The sequence below is a fragment of the Trachypithecus francoisi genome, unplaced genomic scaffold (assembly GCF_009764315.1).
Source record: "Trachypithecus francoisi isolate TF-2019V2 unplaced genomic scaffold, Tfra_2.0 Lachesis_group21, whole genome shotgun sequence".
In the NCBI taxonomy this organism is placed as follows: domain Eukaryota; kingdom Metazoa; phylum Chordata; class Mammalia; order Primates; family Cercopithecidae; genus Trachypithecus; species Trachypithecus francoisi.
The window spans coordinates 59,498,311-59,517,720 of record NW_022681467.1 but is presented as its reverse complement, the minus strand read 5'-3'; the positions used below and the strand labels follow the sequence as shown (position 1 = coordinate 59,517,720).

Sequence of the window (19,410 nt, the reverse complement as noted above, 5' to 3'; positions counted from 1 at the left end):
TCTCTCTCTCTCCTTCCCTCCCTCCCCCTCCTCCCCCCTCCTTCCCCCAACTCTCTCTCTCTTCCCCCTCCCGCTCCCTCTCCCTCTCTCTCTCCCGCCGCGCCCGCCTCCCGCCCGCCCTCGCTCCCTCCCCTCCCCTCCCCTCCCCGGCACTGCAGCACTAGCCGTCTGCAGCTCCGGCCGCCACTCGCGCCTCTCCAGCCTCTGCAGGCCCAACCGCCGCCAGCACCATGGCCAGCACCATTTCGGGTAGGCTCCCGGGCCGCGGGCTTTCTAGGGCGGCGGGGTCTGAGCAGAAGCCTCGTCTGGACTCGCCTGGGGCAGGGGCCCGCTGCGGTCGCCGCTTTCCCTTCTCCCACCCTGCGCATTGCAAGCCTGCGCCGGACCCGCCCGAGGCTGGAGTCTGCGGCGCCGGCGGGGCTGGTGGGGCGCTGGGCTGCGAGGCTCAGCGCCGGGGAGCGCCCGGGACCTGGACGCCGAGCGGGGGCGCCTCGCCCCTGGGGGACCCGCGTGCCACGCAGGGCGGGACTGCCGCAGGGTGGCTCCGAGACCCGGGCGTGGGCTCGTGACCGGGTGGGCGCGCTCGCGATGTGCGGGCGGAGTCCCTGGGGCGTCCGGCGACCCGAGATCTGGGTCCGCCAGAGCCTTCGCGGGGAGGCGGGGAGAGGGTGGGACCCTCTGCCAAAGCCGCAGCCGGGGACCCGGCGCTCCCCGCGCCAGTGGAGCGCAGGGACTGGAGGGGGCGCTGAGGAGGGCGGCGGGCCAGGCCCGGACGAGCCCGGGGTGAGGGGGACCGCGCCCTCCCCCACACCGCTGAGGCCTGGGGGACCACCCTTCGCGACGCCCGGGCCACCTGCTCTGGCCAGAAAAGCCACTGCCCTTTGCGCCGCGGGGCCTGGATGGGGGAGGGGCGACTGCGATTCCCAAACCCTCCCGAGACCAGAGGGGACCCCCTCCCACCCCCGTCGCCTCCCGCGGGGCGGACCCACCGCCTTCGAAGGTAGCGCCCACCCCGGCCTCCCGGCCCGTCCCGCGCGGAGCTCAGGCGAAGGGGCGGGCGCAGGCCTGGGGTGGGGGGATTCTGGACGCAGGGGAACTGCCGGGCGACCCCGGGCGCGAGGACGCGGGGCCTGCCCTTCCCGAAACGCTCTGCTCTGCCCCGAGGCCGCAGAACCCGCTTCGTTTTTCCCTCGGCGTTCGGGAGGACTGGACGAAGGGCCCCACGTTCTTCCCATCGCCGCCTCTGCCCACGCGCCGCACTCCCTCCCACCTTTTCTTCCGCCCTGGGACGGGTCCCCGCGGTCCCCCTCCCGAGCTGACTTGTTCTCTCCCCAGTGTCCGCCTTGCTTCGGGGCGCAGAACTCCGCCCACCCACGCGTGCCCGACCTGACCCGCCCCTCAGGCCCCACGGGCTTGGAGGCTCCAGGTGACTTCAGCACCTGCCAGGAGGGGACCAAGTGTGTCACCGACCACACCTCCCCACCCTATCTGGGAGTCCTGTCCATCTGTGCTTCCTCCCTCCGCCTCCTCCCGGACACCCCCAGGGATCCTGGGAGGCTCTCAGCGGAGGGGACTCCCCTCTGGCCTCTGAGGGCAGCTCTGTCCTCCGGCCTCCTACCCTTCCTGACAGCCTTTCCCTGACGGTCCCTCCTCACGGGCTCGGTTCCTGGTGCTGAGCTGGGAGGGGGAGGCCGTCTGGGCGTCCCGGCACTGGGCTCCTCACTCTTTTGTAGTCTCTGCTCACATTTTCCTTCTGCAACCCAGAGTCTGACCTCCTCCAGCTGTGTGGTCTTGTCCGAGCTGCTTAACCTCTCAGGACCTGGGTGTCCTTATCTGGGTGGAGGTGACAGTGCTGGCACCTCCCCTGGGGCTTGTGCTGAGGCCTCAATATTTCAGGGAAGGTGCTTGGCCGCTTGCCTGATAAGAGATGAGTGCTCACCGCAAGCCAGGCAGCCTGAATGTGGTAGCCACATTTCTGAGTTTCCTGCCCAGGGAAAGGCAAATTGGCTGGTGGCTCCCGCCATGCTGGGCTCCTGGCACCATGAGAGGCAGCCTGGGTGACAGTGACCTCCATCTGCCCCCGGCAGGAGCCAGCAGCAGCCTCCAGGGCCCTCCAGGGGTCAGAGGCCACTGTGGTCCCCTGGCCTCTCAGTTCTGGACAGACCCCGACCTCCATGAGCTCCCAACAGGAGCCTGCAGTCAGGCCCAGGCTCATGGCCGGGCTCTCACCCGGCGTGCTGAGTGATGCTGGGTGGAACACTTGCCCTCTCTGAGCCTCCATTCCTCCTCTGTAGAAGTGAGGGTAGAAGTGAGGCTGATAGGGTGGCTCACACCTGTAATCCCAGCACTTTGAGAGGCTGAGGCTGGTGGATGAACTGAGGTGAAGAGTTCGAGACTAGCCTGGCCAACATGGTGAAACCTCCCTCTCTGCTAAAAGTACAAAATTAGCCAGGTGTGGTGACACATTCCTGTGATCCCAGCTGCTTGGGAGCCTGAGGCAGGAGAATTGCTTGACCCGGGGAGGGGGAGGCTGCAGTGAGCTGAGATTGTGCCATTGTACCCCAGCCTGGGCAGCAAGAGGAGAAACTCCTTCTGGAAAGAAAGAGAGAGAGAGAGAAAAAAAGAGAGAGAGAGAAAGAAGAAGAAGGAGGGCTGATAAGGGCACCCAGCTGGGCAGGAGGGAGGCGTGGCTGTGAGGTGTGACCCTGGGAGCGGGCCCTACTATACCCTGCTGCTCGAGGCCGACCAGGTGCCTTTTTCTGACTCCTGCTCACGAATCATTCAAAGGGCCAATCCGCATTTCCTCGGTATCTAATGTTTAGTACAAAGAGAAGCAGGGAGACAAAACCAGCCCAGCTCATGGCAAGAATCGTTCGTAACTCCCTGAAGTCAGTGAAGGGGAAAGATGGGAGGTGAGTGAGAAAGAAGGGAGTCAAAAGAGACAGAGGGGCAGGCGCGGCGGCTCGCACCTGTAATCCCAGAACTGTGAGAGGCCGAGGTGGGTGGATCACCTGAGGTCAGGATTTTAAGACCAGCCTGGCCAACATGGTGAAACCTCATCTCTACTAAACATACAAAAAATTATTTGGGCATAGTGGCATGCGCCTGTAATTCCAGCTACTTGGGATTCTGAGGCAGGAGAATCACTTGAACTGGGGAGGCAGAGGTTGCAGTGAGCTGAGACTGCGCCATCACACTCCAGCCTGGGTGACAGAGCGAGACCCCTTCTTAAAAAAAAAAGAAAAAAAAAGAGAGAGAGAGAGAGATTGGGAGCAATGCCTCAAGGCTCTGGGCAGGAGCTTCCCTGGCACCCGCTGTGTCTGTGAAGAGGTGGCCTGGAGGGTCTGGGGCCTCGGCATCCTCCCTCTGCAATAAGAGGCCGTAGACATGCTCTTTAAGCCTCACCAGCTCTGAAAATACTGGTCCAATGTCCCGCCTCGCCCCTGGCCAGCCCTGCCCTGGGTGCAGACTTCCCCTTGGTCGCTCTCTCCAGAGTTGGCCAATTCCTGACCTGCTCTCCTGCCCCCTCCAATCTGCCCTTCCTCCCTGTAGCCAGACCACAGGGCAGACCTCACTCCCGGCTCTGTCCTGTGGGTGCCTGGTCCCACTTGCTCCTTGAGGGACAGTCTCTTGGGATAGAAGCTCCTCATGGGCCACCAGCTGGGAGACGCCAAGCCCGGGGGTCTCCGTGGCCATCAGATGCTGAGCCGCACCTGTGTTTGCAGCTGCAGGACCCAGTTCCTCACTTCTCAGTTGGACACGTGTCTCCTGGGCAGAGCCAAGACCTGTGAGAGGTCTGACCTGCGTCCCCACCGTGCTCCTTCTTTCCTGATGATACAGGTGCTCACACCTGCCCCCAAACTGCCGCCAGCCTTCCGCTCCCTGAGGTGGGGCAAACTGGAAGGAAGCCTCCCTGGTGTCTGTCCTTCCTCTGTATGAGCCTGCAGCTCTTTTTTTCTGTGAAAATTTCGGGTTCAGGGCAGACAGGGGCTTTGAGCAGCTGTTAATCACGTTTTCTGACCTTTATGGTAAACACATTCTGGCTTTTGTTTTTTGAGACCGTCTCGCTGTGTTGCCCAGGCCGGAGCGCAGTGGCGCGATCTCCGCTCACTACAACTTCCGCCTTCCAGGCTCAAGTGATTCTCATGCCTCAGCCTCCTGAGTAGCTGGGACCACAGGCGTGTGCCACCACACCCGGCTAATTTTTGTATTTTTAGTAGAGATGCGGTTTCACCAGGTTGCCTAGGCTGGTCTCAAACTCCTGTTCTCAAGCTGTCCTCCTGCCTCAGCCTCTCAAAGTTGTGGGATTACAGGCGTGAGCCACTGTGCCTGGCCACATTCAGAGTTTTGGATATATGATAAGGAAGGATGATCTGAAGGATAGGGGCCTGGAGTCTGCTGACAGGGAGCTGGTTGCTGGCAGAGTCAGGCCTGGAGGGGCCATGTTCCTGCCTTCCTATCCTCTCTCAGGACCCAGGTGTGTTCTGTCCCAGCCCAAACTCCCTCTTGCTCTCTCCCTCCCCTGCCCTCCTGAGCACAGGGCTGGCCACCTCCTCAGCTCCTCTAAATGTCCCCAACGTCTCCTGACCTGCTGCTGTGGAACACGTGGCTGGCACACCCTCTAACTCCCTCATCACATCCTCCTTTTTTTTTTTTTTGAGGCGGAGTCTCGCTCTGTCGCCCGGACTGGAGTGCAGTGGCCGGATCTCAGCTCACTGCAAGCTCCGCCTTCCGGGTTTATGCCATTCTCCTGCCTCAGCCTCCCAAGTAGCTGGGACTATAGGCGCCCGCCACCTCGCCCGGCTAGTTTTTTGTGTTTTTTTAGTAGATTCGGGGTTTCACCGTGTTAGCCAGGATGGTCTCAATCTCCTGACCTCGTGATCCGCCCGTCTCGGCCTCCCAAAGTGCTGGGATTACAGGCTTGAGCCACCGCGCCCGGCCCACATCCTCCTTTTTAAAATTAATTTTTAATTGGCTAGGTACTGTGGTTCACACCTATAATCCTAGTACTTTGGGAGGCTGAGGTGGGAGGATCCCTTGAGGCCAGGAGTTCAAGACCAGCCTGGGCGGCCGGGCGCAATGGCTCGAGCCTGTAATCCCAGCACTTTGGGAGGCCGAGACGGGCGGATCACGAGGTCAGGAGATCGAGACCATCCTGGCTAATATGGTGAAACCCTGTCTCTACTAAAAAAACACAAAAAACTAGCCGGGCGAGGTGGCGGGCGCCTGTAGTCCCAGCTACTCGGAGGCTGAGGCAGGAGGATGGTGTAAACCCAGGAGGCGGAGCTTGCAGTGAGCTGAGATCCGGCCACTGCACTCCAGCCTGGGCGACAGAGCCAGACTCCGTCTCAAAAAAAAAAAGACCAGCCTGGACAACACAGCACTACTATATATACATATACATTTGAGATGGAGTCTCACTCTGTCACCCAGGCTGGAGTGTGGTGACAAAATCTCGGCTCACTGCAACCTCTGCCTCCCAGGTTCAAGCAATTCTCCTGTCTCAGCCTCCCGAGTAGCTGGAAATACAGGTGCCTGCCACCATGCCCGGCTAATTTTTGTATTTTTAGCAGAGATGGGGTTTCACCATGTTGGTGAGGCTGGTCTTGAACTCCTGACCTCGTGATCCGCCCACCTTGGCCTCCCAAAGTGCTGGGATTACAGGCGTGAGCCACCGCGCCTGGCCTCGGTATCACTACTTTTTTTTTTTTTTTTTTTTTAAAGCTGGTGTGTAGGCTGGGCGGGCGCGGTGGCTCGAGACCAGCCTGACCAACATGGTGAAACCCGTCTCTACTAAAAACACAAACATTAGCCGGGCATGGTGGCACGTGCCTGTAATCCCAGTTACACAGGAGGCTGAGGCAGGAGAATCTCTTGAACCCAGGAGGCGAAATTTGCAGTGAGCTGAGATTGAAAAAAGAAAAAAAAAAGCTGGTGCGCTGGCGTGCACCTGCAGTCCCAGCTACTGAAGTGGAAGGATCAGTCAAGCCCAGCAGTTCAAGGCTGCAGTGAACTGCACAGCTGCGCCCTACACTCCAGCATGGGTAACAGAGTACAGTCCTGTCTCTAAAAAATAAAGTACGTAGGGTGCAGTGGCTCACACCTGTAATCCCAGCACTTCGGAAGGCTAAGGCAGGCGGATCACGAGGTCAGGAGATCGAGACCACCCTGGCCAACATGGTGAAACCTTGTCTCTACTAAAACTACAAAAATTAGCCAGGCATGGCAGGCTCTTGCAGTCCCAGCTACTCGGGAGGCTGAGGCAGGAGAATCGGTTCAACCTGGGAGGTGGAGGTTGCGGTGAGCCAAGATCGCACCACTGTGCTGCAGCCTGGCGACAGAGCAAGACTCTGTCTCAAAATAAAATAAATTAACTTTTAATAAAAAATACATGATTGGGAGGCCGAGACGGGCGGATCACGAGGTCAGGAGATCGAGACCATCCTGGCTAACACAGTGAAACCCCGTCTCTACTAAAAATACAAAAACGAGCCGGGCGAGGTGGCGGGCGCCTGTAGTCCCAGCTACTCGGGAGGCTGAGGCAGGAGAATGGCGTAAACCCGGGAGGCGGAGCTTGCAGTGAGCTGAGATCTGGCCACTGCACTCCAGTCCGGGCGACAGAGCGACACTCCGCCTCAAAAAAAAAAAAAAAAAAAAAAAAATACATGAATGGATTTTGCGTGTGAAAAAATAAAACTTGACGGCCAGGCGTGGTGGCTCACTCCCGTAATCCCAGCACTTTGGGAGGCCGAGGCGGGCAGATCACGAGGTCAGGAGATCGAGACCATCCTGGCTAACACGGTGAAAGCCCATCTCTACTAAAAATACAAAAAAATTAACCAGGCGTGGTGGCGGGCGCCTGTAGTCCCAGGTACTCAGGAGGCTGAGGCAGGAGAATGGCGTGAACCTGGGAGGTAGAGGTTGCAGTGAGCCGAGATCGCACCATTACACTCCAGCCTGGGTAACAGAGTGAGACTCTGTCTCAAAAAGGAAAAAAAAGAAAAAAAGAAAATTTGACAAGTCAGGTCAAAGTCCCCTGTGAGGCTCCCCCACCCGGTCCCCCTCCACCTCCCTCCCTGAAGACGATGAGCAAGACAGGTAGCTTTTCCTCGCTTCCCACTTCCCGGCTCAAATGCTTGGTCCCTCTCCCAGAGGCTCTCACACAGGCCTGTCCACCCTGGGATTCCTTTCTGCTCCTCCTTACACCCTCTTGGCTCTGTGCTGCTCTGTCCAGAAAAGTGTAGTCACTAGGAAATTTAGACCAGGACAGACTATTCTCTGCACTGTCACAGGAAGACCCAGCTCACCATGAAAGGTTGATTACTTCTGCCCTGTGTCTCCCTTTGTCTCCTCTCCCCTTCCCTCCCCTCCTCTCCCCCCTTTCCCTCCTTCCCTCCCTCCTCTCTTCATTTCCTTCTCTCTCTGTCTCTCTCTCTCTCCCTCTCCCTCTCTCTCCCTCTCCCTCTTTCTCTTTCTGTTTTGAGACGGAGTCTCACTGTCGCCCAGGCTGGAGTGCAATGGCGCGAGCTTGGTTCACTGCAACCTCCGCCTCTCAGGTTCAAGCGATTCTCCTGCCTCAGCCTCCCAGGTAGCTAGGATTACAGGTGCCTGCCACCACGCCTGGCTAATTTTTGTATTTTTAGTAGGGATCGGGTTTCACCATGTTGGTCAGGCTGGTCTCGAACTCCTAACCTCAGGTGTTCCACCTGCCTCGGCCTCCCAAAGTGCTGGGATTACAGTTGTGAGCCACTGCGCCCAGCCAAGATGATTGTTGAGTGCTAGTGAGAAACCAGGCCAGAGTGTCTAGGAGTGAGGCTCGCCCTGAATAGACCAAAAGAGCTAAATTATGTTCACTGCGAGAGCAGGCACCTTCCCCTTCCCCTGACAGGGCACAGGGCTACAGGAGCCCAGCTTACTTCTGGTTTGGGTTGGGCAGCAGGGACACTGGCTGGTGGGCACTTGTTTGACCTGAATGGGCAAGAGGCCTGGCTGTGGGGCTGACCGGATAGCTGCCCTCCCTTGGTTCTTGGTGGCATCAGTGGCCCAAGCCCAGCCCTAAATGGGCAAAGAGCATGTGCTTGAAGAGGGCCTGGTTTCACCTCGGGGTGACCACACGATCATCAGGAAGGAGAAAGGAGGGTCTGAGGGCTTCATCCAGGTTTACAGCCCAAGAAAGTGCTGTCCACAGAGGGTCTGCATCTGTGCTGGTCCCGTCGTGAGTTAATCTTGCCTGCTTGAGCTGGTGAGGGAGCGGGAGGGAGGAGGAGGGGAGAGGGAAGTAGTGGGGCAGAGGGAGGTAAGGGTCAGAAAGACACACAGTGACAAGGAATTACAGAAAGATGCACTCAGAGAGAAAGAGAGTCAGGGGCTACCCCCGAGACACAGAAAGATATAACGACAGTGACAGAGTCAGACAGACAGAAGGTAAACAGAGACCCAGACAGGCAGAGGCAGGGACTTTGTCAGTCTGGGCGGGTACCTGAGAATGAGTGGTTTATAGACGACAGGAACTTACTTCCCACAGCTCTGGAGGCCAGAAAGTACAGGATCAAGGTGCCAGCCAGCAGCTTTGGTGCCTGGAGAGGTCTCACCTCCTGGTACATAGACAGGTGGCATCTTCTGGCTGTGTCCTCACATGATGGAAGGGTGAGGGAATTCTCTGAAGCCCCCCTCTGGGACCACTCAGGACGGCTCTATCCTCATGGCCTAATTCCCTCCCAGTGCCCCACCTCCAGTACCGGCACCTTGGGGTTACTATTTCAACACATGAGTTTTGGGGAATGGAAACATTCAGACCACAACAGGCAGGGAGAAGGATGGAGAAACAAGTCAGTGTGCAAGATGGGACAGACATTAACGCCGAGACAGAGGAAAAGCGGGGAGAGGCGGAGGGCGAGAGAGACAGAGAGCAGGGGGCACACCACGGAGACAGCGCCAGCGTCTGGAGGCAAGAGAGCTGGAGGAGAGACGAAGGGGCCGGCGGTGTGGAGACACAAGGCAGCGTGCTGGGCAGCTCCATGTCTCACAGAGACAAGCCAGCGGCAGCCATGGGGAGGGAAAAATGGGGCCCCAGGTGGGCAGGCCCCAGTGGCGTTTGTTCAGCCTAGCCTTGTGCCCACAGCCTACAAGGAGAAGATGAAGGAGCTGTCGGTGCTGTCACTCATCTGCTCCTGCTTCTACACACAGCCGCACCCCAACACCATCTACCAGTACGGGGGTGAGTGCCCAGCTGCCATCCTGGCTAACAGGGTGAAACCCTGTCTCTACTAAAAGTACAAAAAGTTAGCCCTGCCCTACAGTGCCTGCCCACCTCACCTTTTCCCTGGTCTCCCACAGTCTCTGAGCTCCCAGCCTGGCTGCCTCCGGAGAGGGAGGTTCTAGGGGGAAGGGGCCCATCCTGGGGACTGAGGCCTGGGATTCCTGCGGGAGCAGCCACCTGCTCTCACCCAGCCCTGGGGGTTGGATGTGTGCTGGGATCATCCCGCTCAGCCCACGCCATGCTCTGGCCAGGCCTCTGAAGCGTCACTCTGGTCTTGCCCTGCAGACATGGAGGTGAAGCAGCTGGACAAGCGGGCCTCTGGCCAGAGCTTCGAGGTCATCCTCAAGTCCCCTTCTGACCTGTCCCCAGAGAGCCCTATGCTCTCCTCTCCACCCAAGAAGAAGGACACCTCCCTGGAGGAGCTGCAAAAGCGGCTGGAGGCAGCTGAGGAGCGGAGGAAGGCAAGGAGTCCTCCCACCCCCCCAGGAGTTTCAAGGGAGGTGGCCCACGGGGACAGGGCCTGCAAGACGCAGGGTGCTCCCGGCGGGTTTGGTCAGCACCTCGGCCTGGGGCGGGAGGGGCTGTGGCTCCCTGGGCCGCTTCCTGAGAGATAAGAATGGGATGGGGAGAGGCCGGGTGCGGTGGCTCACGCCTGTAATCCCAGAACTTTGGGAGGCTGAGGTAGGCAGATCACTTGAGGTAAGGAGTTCAAGACCAGCCTGGCCAACATGGTGAAACCCCGTCTCTACTAAAAATACAAAAATTAGCCAGGTGTGGTGGCGCGCACCTGTAATCCCCCCTACTAGGGGGTCTGAGGCAGGGGAATTGCTTGAACCCAAGAGGTGGAGGATGCATGAGCCGAGACTGCGCCACTGCACTCCAGCCTGGGCGACAGGGCGGGACTCCATTTCAAAAAACAAAAAAGAATGGGATGGAGAGGAGGAAGGGTTCCGAGGCGGCGGCCAGCTGGAAGGAGCAGGAGCCTCTGATGGGAGTGGGAGGCACCCTTGTCATAGCCAGCAGGATGCTAGAGGATGGTCCCCAGAGGGGCCCTGCGGACGTCGGGTGGGGCATCCCTCTCCCAGACAGAGAAGTAGGAGGAGGGCCTCATATGAAGACCCTGAGGCTTGCTGGAGGGCTGAGGGGCCCCGGGAGAGGTGGGTGTGGGCTCCAGGTCCCCTCCCTGCAGCCTCCCCTCCCACCAGCCCCTCTGAGACTGGAACAGAGATAAAAATGTCCTTTTTGGGAGTGCCACCCTGGAGGCCAACGCACTGGGCAGGGGAGGCGGCTCTGTTCCCTTTCTGGTGAGACCAGGGACCAGGATTCACAGGGCTGATTAGTAGGGACTGGCACGTCGGCACGGGTCCTGCTGCTCTGCTCTCCTTCCAGCGGTCGCCAGCCGGCCCCTCCCCCAGCATCCCTGGGGACCCTTCCTCCGCTCTTGGGGACCTAACTGGGAGCTCGGAACCCGGTGTGTAACAAGCAGCTCCTCTGCTCAGTGGGCGGATGTCTGAGGAAGACAGAAAGCTCAGAGACCGCCCACAAGTTTAGGGTTTCCTGCGCTGCTGGTCCTTGGAGGCGGAAACGCGCAGTGCAGGGTGTGCAGTGGCGGCAGGACACGGCGGGGGTCCTGGGCGCAGCCAGAACCGCGGCAGCCGCGCGCGAGGCAGGGGCGGGAGCGGCGGAGCGCGACCCCCTGGCCCTGCCCCGACCACAGGGCAGCGCCCGGGGGTCCCGGCACCCACTGAGGCCTGGGCAGGTGGAGGCGCCGGGTGAGGCGAGCGGGCGCCGGGCGGGAGGCGGAGAGCAGGGAGGAGGAGTCCGGCTTGGCAGGGCCCGGGTCGCCGCTCACGCGCGCCCGCCCGCCCCGCACAGACGCAGGAGGCGCAGGTGCTGAAGCAGCTAGCGGAGCGGCGCGAGCACGAGCGCGAGGTGCTGCACAAGGCACTGGAGGAGAACAACAACTTCAGCCGGCAGGCGGAGGAGAAGCTCAACTACAAGATGGAGCTCAGCAAGGAGATCCGCGAGGCGCACCTGGCCGCACTGCGCGAACGGCTGCGCGAGAAGGTGCGAGGGCGGGGCCGGGGCCGGGGCGGGGCTCGGAGGGGGCAGAAGGCGGGGAGGGGCGGAGCTTGGAGGAGCGGGACTCCGACCGGACGGGGATGGGGCGGGGCTAGTAGCCAACAGGGGGCGGGGCACTGGGCGGGGACGGGGCTCGGGCGGAGCTCCGAGGGGCGCAGAGCGGGGCCGCGGACCGGGAGGCCCTGCGCTGGGGTGGGGGTCGGGGGCTCATCCCGTGTTTACTGGGCGTCCCCAGCAGCGCACGAACCAGGTCCAGAGTCTGCCCCTGGTGGGACAGTCACTAGCCGCAGTAATAGATGGCTAAATTCATTATATTGAAAGTGCTCTGAAGGAAGCTCGGCTCCGGTAGGAGCTAGTAGCCGGGCCCAGCCAGCCCCCCGGAAACCCGTCCTTGGGCCCTGGCCCTGCTCTCGGCCTCCCCGGTGCTCCCGCCCTCTCAACTCAGGGTCCTGCCGGGGGTCAGCCCAGATGAGGCCGGGCGGGTGCCAGGGCGCCAAGCCCTGCGCGCCTGGGGGTTCCCGGCGTCACCCCAAGCCACCGCTGCCCTCAGGCCCTCCCGCCCCCTGTCCCGCAGGAGCTGCACGCGGCCGAGGTGCGCAGGAACAAGGAGCAGCGAGAGGAGATGTCGGGCTAAGGGACCGGGACGGGCGGCGCCCATCCTGCGACAGAACACGTTCGGGTTTTGGTTGTTTCGTTCACCTCTGTCTAGATGCAACTTTTGTTCCTCCTCCCCCACCCACGCCCCCAGCTTCATGCTTCTCTTCTGCACTCAGCCGCCCCGCCCTGTCCTCGTGATGAGTCGCTGACCACGGCTTCCCCTGCAGGAGCCGCCGGGCGTGAGACGCGGTCCCTCGGTGCAGACACCAGGCCATCAGGCCGGGCGAGGCTGGGTCCCCCGAGGCCTTGTGAGAGAGGTGGTGGTGACCGTGGTAAACATAGGGCGGTGGCGTGGGATCTCGGGTCCTTACGCTGGGCTGTCTGGTCAGCATGTGCAGGTCAGGGCAGGTCCTCTGAGCCGGCGCCCCTGGCCAACAGGCGAGGCTACAGTACCTGCTGTCTTTCCAGGGGGAAGGGGCTCCCCATGCGGGAGGGGCTATGGGGGAGGGGGGTGATGGTGCCTGGGAGCCTGTGTGTTAAGCGGGAGCTTGTTGAACTGGCAGGCAGGTGGGTGGGGGCTGCAGCTCTCTTTAATGTGGTTGCACAGGGGTCCTCTGAGACCTCCTGGCCTGAGGTGGACACCCTGGGCCTTCCTGGAAGCCTGCAGTTAGCGGCCTGCCCTGAGTCTGCTGGGGAGTGGGCATTCTCTGCCAGGGGCCCATGAGCAGGCTGCTGTGGTCTAGAGGTTGTGGGCAGCATGGACAGTCCCCCACTCAGCAGTGCCAGAGTTCCAAAGAGCCTCTGGCCCAGGCGCCTCCGTTAGACAACCCCGCCGCCCTCCCCACCAGGGCTTTGCGGATGTCCTTGAAAGACCTGCCCTAGAGCCCTTTGGAATGCTGGCCTCTCCTGTGCCCTCTGCCCTGGTGGAAGTGGCAGCCACAAGTCCTCCTCAGGGAGCCCTAAGGGGGATCTTGTGGGACTGCTGCCCACAGATCCAGGTGTTGGAAGGGCAGCGGGTAAGGTTCACAAGCGACCCCCCACACCCTTCCCACTCAGCACCCAGAGGGGGCTGTGGGTCGAGGCCTGACTCCAGGCCTTTCCTGCCCACACCTTCTGGGCTGGGTTCCTTCTCTCCCTTGGATGCCCAGTGCTGGCCTTGGAGGACGGTCATCTGGAGGACGGGGGTAGGGGAGGCTGTCTTTGTACCACTGCAGCATCCCCACTTCCCCACGGAAGCCCCATCCCAAAGCTGCTGCCTGGCCCCTTGCTGTAAAATGTGAAGGGGGCAGCTGAGTTCCTTAGGACCCAGAGCCAGGGCCCTCAGCTTCCATCCTGCAGGAGGCCTTGGCCAGGCACTGCCAGCGTCTTCCAGGGCCACACCAGGGACTATGGGAGGATCCTGACCCCTGCAGGGCTCAGGGGTCAGCAGGGACCCACTGCCCCATCTCCGTCTCCCCACCGAGACAGCCCCAGAGGGAGCAGCCAGCTGGGATGGGAACCCAAGGCTGCCCACATGTGGCTTTTGTGGGACTCAGAAAGGGAAGCAGAACTGAGGGCTGGGATTCTCCTCACGGTGGCAGCTCTCATAGCGAAAGCCTAGTGTAATATGCACCCATCTCATCCACGTAGTAAAGTGAACTTAAAAATTAAATCAAACGAACAATAAACACCTGTGTGTTTAAGACATGGTTGAACTGTCTGTGTGTGTCCTGCACCTGTGGGGTCGGGGGCAGCTGCAGGCTCCCTGTCTGGGAGTGAGGATCTGTTCTGTGTGTATCTCCTGACTGAAGCTGGTTATAAACCTTATTTTATCACCATGATTATCAATTGCTCTAGTGACAGTGGTGATTTTAACATATGAGCATGTCAGGCCAGGTGCGGTGGCTCACGCCTGTAATCCCAGCACTTTGGGAGGCCAAGGCAGGTGGATCACGAGGTCAGGAGATCGAGACCATCCTGGCTAACATGGTGAGACCCTGTCTCTACCGAAAATACAAAAAATTAGCCGGGCATGGTGGTGGGCGCCTGTAGTCCCAGCTACTCGGGAGGCTGAGGCAGGAGAATGGCGGGAACCTGGGAGGCGGAGCTTGCAGTGAGCCGAGATCACGCCACTGCACTCTAGCCTGGGTGACTCTGTTTCAAAAAATATATATATATATGAGCATGTAAACTACACAAAAGCCCACTTTCCTCTCTGGAATCCAAGGGGTGAGGCCTCAGGGTGATGGGGGAAGGGCCCACTGCTGTGGGTGGGGTTGGCGGGGGGCCCCCTTGCCCTCCCTCAGGGCGGAGCTCTCCTCAGGGGCTTCCTGTTGTTCAGGACTCTGGCCCGCTGCTCACGAGGAAAAAGCAGGTCCTACGTCTGCCTCTGAGGCTGGAGCCTCTAGGCTGTGGGACTTCCTGACATGGGGAGGGGTGCTACGAGACCCCTGGGGCTGCACCTCACTGTTCTATGACTCACCCCACTAACCCCACTCGCCCCACTCGCCCCACTCACCCCACTCACCCCACTCACCTCACTCACCTCTAGACAGCTGGTTGTTCACTGTCACAGGTCTGGACCGAGGATGGGGGATGGAGTAATAACAAGTAAAAAGACATTCTGGGCTGGGTGTGGTGGCTCAGGCCTGTAATCCCAGCACTTTGGGAGGCTGAGGTGGGTGGATCACCTGGGGTCAGGAATTCAAGACCAGCCTGACCACCATGGTGAAATGCCGTTTCTACTAAAAATACAAAATTGGCTGGGCACGGTGGCTCATGCCTGTAATCCCAGCACTTTCAGAGGCTGAGGCGGGTGGATCATGAGGTCAGAAGATCGAGACCATCCTGGCTAACACAATGAAACCCCATCTCTACTAAAAATACAAAAAATTAGCCGGGCGTGGTGGCGTGCGCCTGTAGTCCCAGCTACTTGGGAGGCTGAGGCAGGAGAATCACTTGAACCTGGGAGGCAGAGGCTGCAGTGAGCCAAGATCATGTCACTGCACTCCAGCCTGGGCGGCAGAGCAAGACTCTGTCTCAAAAAAAAAAAATTAGCCGGGCGTGGTGGTGGGCACCTATAATCCCAGCTATGTGGGAGGCTGAGGCAGGATAATCGCTTGAACCTGGGAGGCTGAGGTTGCAGTGAGCCAAGGTCACGCCACTGCATTCCAGCCTGGGGGTCAGAGCGAGACTCCGTCTCAAAAAAAAAAGAAAAGAAAAAATTATCCGGGCGTGGTGTGGGTGCCTGTAGTCCCAGTTACTCCAGAGACTGAGGCAGGAGACTGGCATGAACTCGGGAGGCAGAGCTTGCAGTGAGCCGAGATCGCGCCACTGCACTCCAGCCTAGGCAACTGAGACTGTCTCAAAAAAAAAAAAAAAGTGTTTGTATACAGCATCCCTGTATCCTGGGCACACAGATGCATGCACACCACACAACATTGAAAGCACTTGTATATGGCATCCCTGTATCCTGGGCACGCACGGGCACACAGACACACACACTACACACGAACACACGTGGGCCTTGGCCTCCCACAAGACCAGGCTGATCACAGGCCGGGGGCCTGGCAAGGCACTGAGGGGCAGACGGTGCTTGTGACAGTCACCAGAGGGGCAGACGGAGCGTGTGACGGTCGCACTGAGGGGCAGACGGTGCTCGTGACAGTCACCAGAGGGGCAGACGGAGCGTGTGACGGTCGCACTGAGGGGCAGACGGTGCTCGTGACAGTCACCAGAGGGGCAGACGGAGCTTGTGACAGTCGCCAGAGGGGCAGACGGAGCGTGTGATGGTCGCCAGGTGGAGCCTTGGGCATCAACTGCGGGCAGAGACTCCTTCACAAACTGATCACACTTTTCCCATGAAGAAAAGGAAAGACGGCCAGGCGCGGTGGCTCAAGCCTGTAATCCCAGTACTTTGGGAGGCCGAGACGGGTGGATCACGAGGTCAGGAGATCGAGACCATCCTGGCTAACCCGGTGAAACCCCGTCTCTACTAAAAAATACAAAAAACTAGCCGGGCGAGGTGGCGGGCGCCTGTAGTCCCAGCTACTCGGGAGGCTGAGGCAGGAGAATGGCGGGAACCCGAAAGGCGGAGCTTGCAGTGAGCTGAGATCCAGCCACTGCACTCCAGTTTGGGTGACAGAGCGAGACTCCGTCTCAAAAAAAAAAAAAAAAAAAGAAAAGAAAAGGAAAGGCGGCCGGGCGCGGTGGCTCACGCCTGTAATCCCAGCACTTTGGGAGGCCGAGATGGGCGGATCACGAGGTCAGGAGATCGAGACCATCCTGGCTAACACGGTGAAACCCCGTCTCTACTAAAAATACAAAAAACTAGCCGGGCGAGGTGGCGGGCGCCTGTAGTCCCAGCTACTCCGGAGCTGAGACAGGAGAATGGCGTAAACCCGGGAGGCGGAGCTTGCAGTGAGCTGAGATCCGGCCACTGCACTCTAGCCTGGGTGGCAGAGCAAGACTCCGTCTCAAAAAAAAAAAAAAAAAAAGAAAAGGAAAGGCAGACTCCTCCTGGGAGGCCAGACAGAGCTGTTTAGTGACCTATTGTGTGTGACAAGTCACCCCTTAATTAACAACGAACATTATCTGTCAGTTCCCATAAGTCAGGAGTACAAAAGCTGGGGGTTTCTGGCTCGGGGTCTCTCATGACGTTGCAGTCAGGAGACTGGCCAAGGTCCTGGCCATCTGAAGGCTGGGCAGGGGCTGGGGCATCCTCTTCTGAGAAGGCTACCTCCCAAGGCTGCAGGCAGGAGGCCTTCATTCCTCACCACATGGACAATCCAGGGGCTGCCTGGAGTGTCCTTGAAACATGGCTCTGGGTCCCCCAGAGCCAGCGACCTGTGTGGGGGTCGCTGGGTGGGGGGATATTGGGAGGAACCCAGTATCCTCTGGGTGTGGGAAGCCACGTAAGTTTTGCTGTTAGAAGTGAGTCACTGAGAAGACTCACGCTTAGGAGGGAGTTGGGTTCCAGCTTTTGAGGTGAGGAATGTCAAAGGATGTGAACATATTTTATTTATTTATTTATTTATTTATTTATTTATTTATTTATTTTTTTTTTTTTTTTTTTTTTGAGACGGAGTCTGGCTCTGCCGCCCAGGCTGAGTGCAGTGGCCGGATCTCAGCTCACTGCAAGCTCGCCTCCCGGGTTCACGCCATTCTCCTGCCTCAGCCTCCAGAGTAGCTGGGACTACAGGCGCCCGCCACCTCGCCCGGCTAATTTTTTGTATTTTTTAGTAGAGACGGGTTCACCGTGTTAGCCAGGATGGTCTCGATCTCCTGACCTCGTGATCCGCCCGTCTCGGCCTCCCAAAGTGCTGGGATTACAGGCTTGAGCCACCGCGCCCGGCCTTATTTATTTATTTATTTAGAGACAGAGTCTCGCTCTGTCGCGCAGGCTGGAGAGCAGTGGCACGATTTTGGCTCACTGCAACCTCTGCCTCCTGGGTTCAAGTGATTCTCCTGCCTCAGCTTCCTGAATAGCTGGGATTACAGGCACGCACCACCACATCTGGCTTATTTTGGTATTTTTAGTAGAGATGGGGTTTCCCCATGTTGGCCAGGCTGGTAGAGATGGGGTTCCATCACGTTGGCCAGGCTGTTCTCGAACTCCTGACCTAGTGATCCACCCGCCTTGGCCTCCCAAAGTGTTGGGATTACAGGTGTGAGCCACCGCGCCCAGCCTTATTTTACTTTTTTGAGACAGAGTTTCACTCTTGTTGCCCAGGCTGGAGTGCAGTGGTATGATCTCAGCTCACTATAACCTCCAACTCCCAGGTTATAAGCGATTCTCCTGCCTCAGTCTCCCAAGTAGCTGGGATTACCAGCATGAGCCACCATGCCTGGCCTTGTGAATGCATTTTATTTTATTTTATTTTATTTTTTGAGACAGTTTTGCTCTTGTTGCCCAGGCTGGAGTGCAATGGCATGATCTCTACTCACTGCAACCTCCACCTCCTGGGTTCAAGCGATTCTCCAGCCTCAGCCTCCCAAGTAGCTGGGATTATAGGCACGTGCCACCATACCCGGCTAATTTTGTATTTTTAGTAGAGATAGGGTTTCACCATGTTGGTGAGGCTGGTCTTGAACCCCTGACCTCAGGTGATCCACCCACCTCAGCCTCCCAAAGTGCTGGGATTACAGGTGTGAGCTACAGTGCCTGGCCAGTCTGTGAACATATTATAAAACCACATCAGACACTGCCTGGAGTGACTGGAAACAAGTCGCAGTGCAGCAGTGTTCTACTCCATTAAAAGGGCTCCTGGGAGCCGGCTCTCTCTGACCACGTGAGGATACAGTGGTCAAAGCGCCATAGTGGAAGCAGAGACCAGACCCTGACCTGATGGCCCCGTGCTCTTGGACTTCCCAGCCTCCAAAACTTTGAGAAAATGAATTTCTGTTCCGTATTAAATTACCCAGTCTGTGGCATTCTGTTATAGCAGCACAAAACATGCCAAGACTGTGACCCTGTATGTTTTGGACACAGCTGGTGCTTGCTTAATGTCTGGGGCAGCAGTGGGTGCCCCCAAAACAGGGGTGTCCAGCAAAGCAGGTGGGGATACGGTACAAGCAGAGGCCTGACTCAACCAGTTGCTCCCCCCAGCCTGCTGTGCGCTCATCAGGCAGTCAAAGGTGTGGCCGTGCAGAAGTGAGCATAGGAAAAGCTGCTGCCAACCACCAGCGCTTCTCCTTTTGCTGAAGAAAAGCAATTTTGATGTTCTGCAGTTGCTTACTTTCCTGGGACTGCTGTAAGAAGTACCACAAATGAAGAGGCTCAAAACAACAGAAACTCAGCCGGGTGTAGTGGCTCACACTTGTGATCCACCACTTTGGGAGGCTGAGGTAGGAGCATTGCCTGAGCCCAGGAGTTTGAGACCAGTCTGGGCAACATGGTGAAACCCCATCTCCACAAAAAATACAAACATTAGCCAGGTGTGGTGGTGCTCAATTGTAGTCCCAGCTACTCTGGAGGCTGAGGTGGGAGGATCGCTTAAGCCCAGGAGTTCAAGGCTATAGTGAGCCATGATTGTGCCACCCAGCCTGGGAGACAGAGCAGGGCCCTGTCTCAACAAACAATAGACTTGTATTTCTAGTCACTAAAACTTTGTGTGTATAGCATAGTTTATTATTTTCAAAACACTTTCACATTTTTTTAATCTTCATAATGTCTACTCTGGGAAAAACAGGACAGGCATTGTTACACTAACCATTTTTTCTGGTTACAAATGTAAGACATGTTCATTGCATCATGGCAAAACACAAGGACAAGAGGCTGAGGTGGGTGGAGGACAAGAGGCCAGGTGCAGTGGCTCAGCCTGTAATCCCAGCAAGGCCTCCCACCTTTGGGAGGCCGAGGTGGGCGGATCACCTGAGGTCAGGAGTTTGAGACCACTCTGGGCAACATGGTGAAACCCTGTCTCTACTAAAAATACAAAAATTATCTGGGCGTGGTGGCACACACCTGTAGTCCAGTGACTCGGGAGGTTGAG

General features: G+C 58.5%; 1 protein-coding gene across 1 annotated transcript; it reads left to right on the top strand.

The window, feature by feature from the left end:
• STMN3 (stathmin 3) lies at window positions 1–13,637 on the top strand. The gene is made up of 5 exons (XM_033187139.1): window positions 1–249; window positions 9,122–9,217; window positions 9,545–9,720; window positions 11,135–11,326; window positions 11,916–13,637. The coding sequence occupies exons 1-5, from the start codon at window positions 231–233 to the stop codon at window positions 11,973–11,975; spliced, it is 543 nt and encodes a 180-aa protein (XP_033043030.1). The 5' UTR covers window positions 1–230; the 3' UTR covers window positions 11,976–13,637.
• The last annotated feature ends 5,773 nt before the right edge of the window (window positions 13,638–19,410 follow it).

Coding starts and splice junctions, on each gene's coding strand:
- STMN3 (XM_033187139.1), top strand. Junction 9,218..9,544: donor CACCATCTACCAGTACGGGG/GTGAGTGCCCAG, acceptor CTTGCCCTGCAG/ACATGGAGGTGAAGCAGCTG. Junction 9,721..11,134: donor CAGCTGAGGAGCGGAGGAAG/GCAAGGAGTCCT, acceptor CGCCCCGCACAG/ACGCAGGAGGCGCAGGTGCT.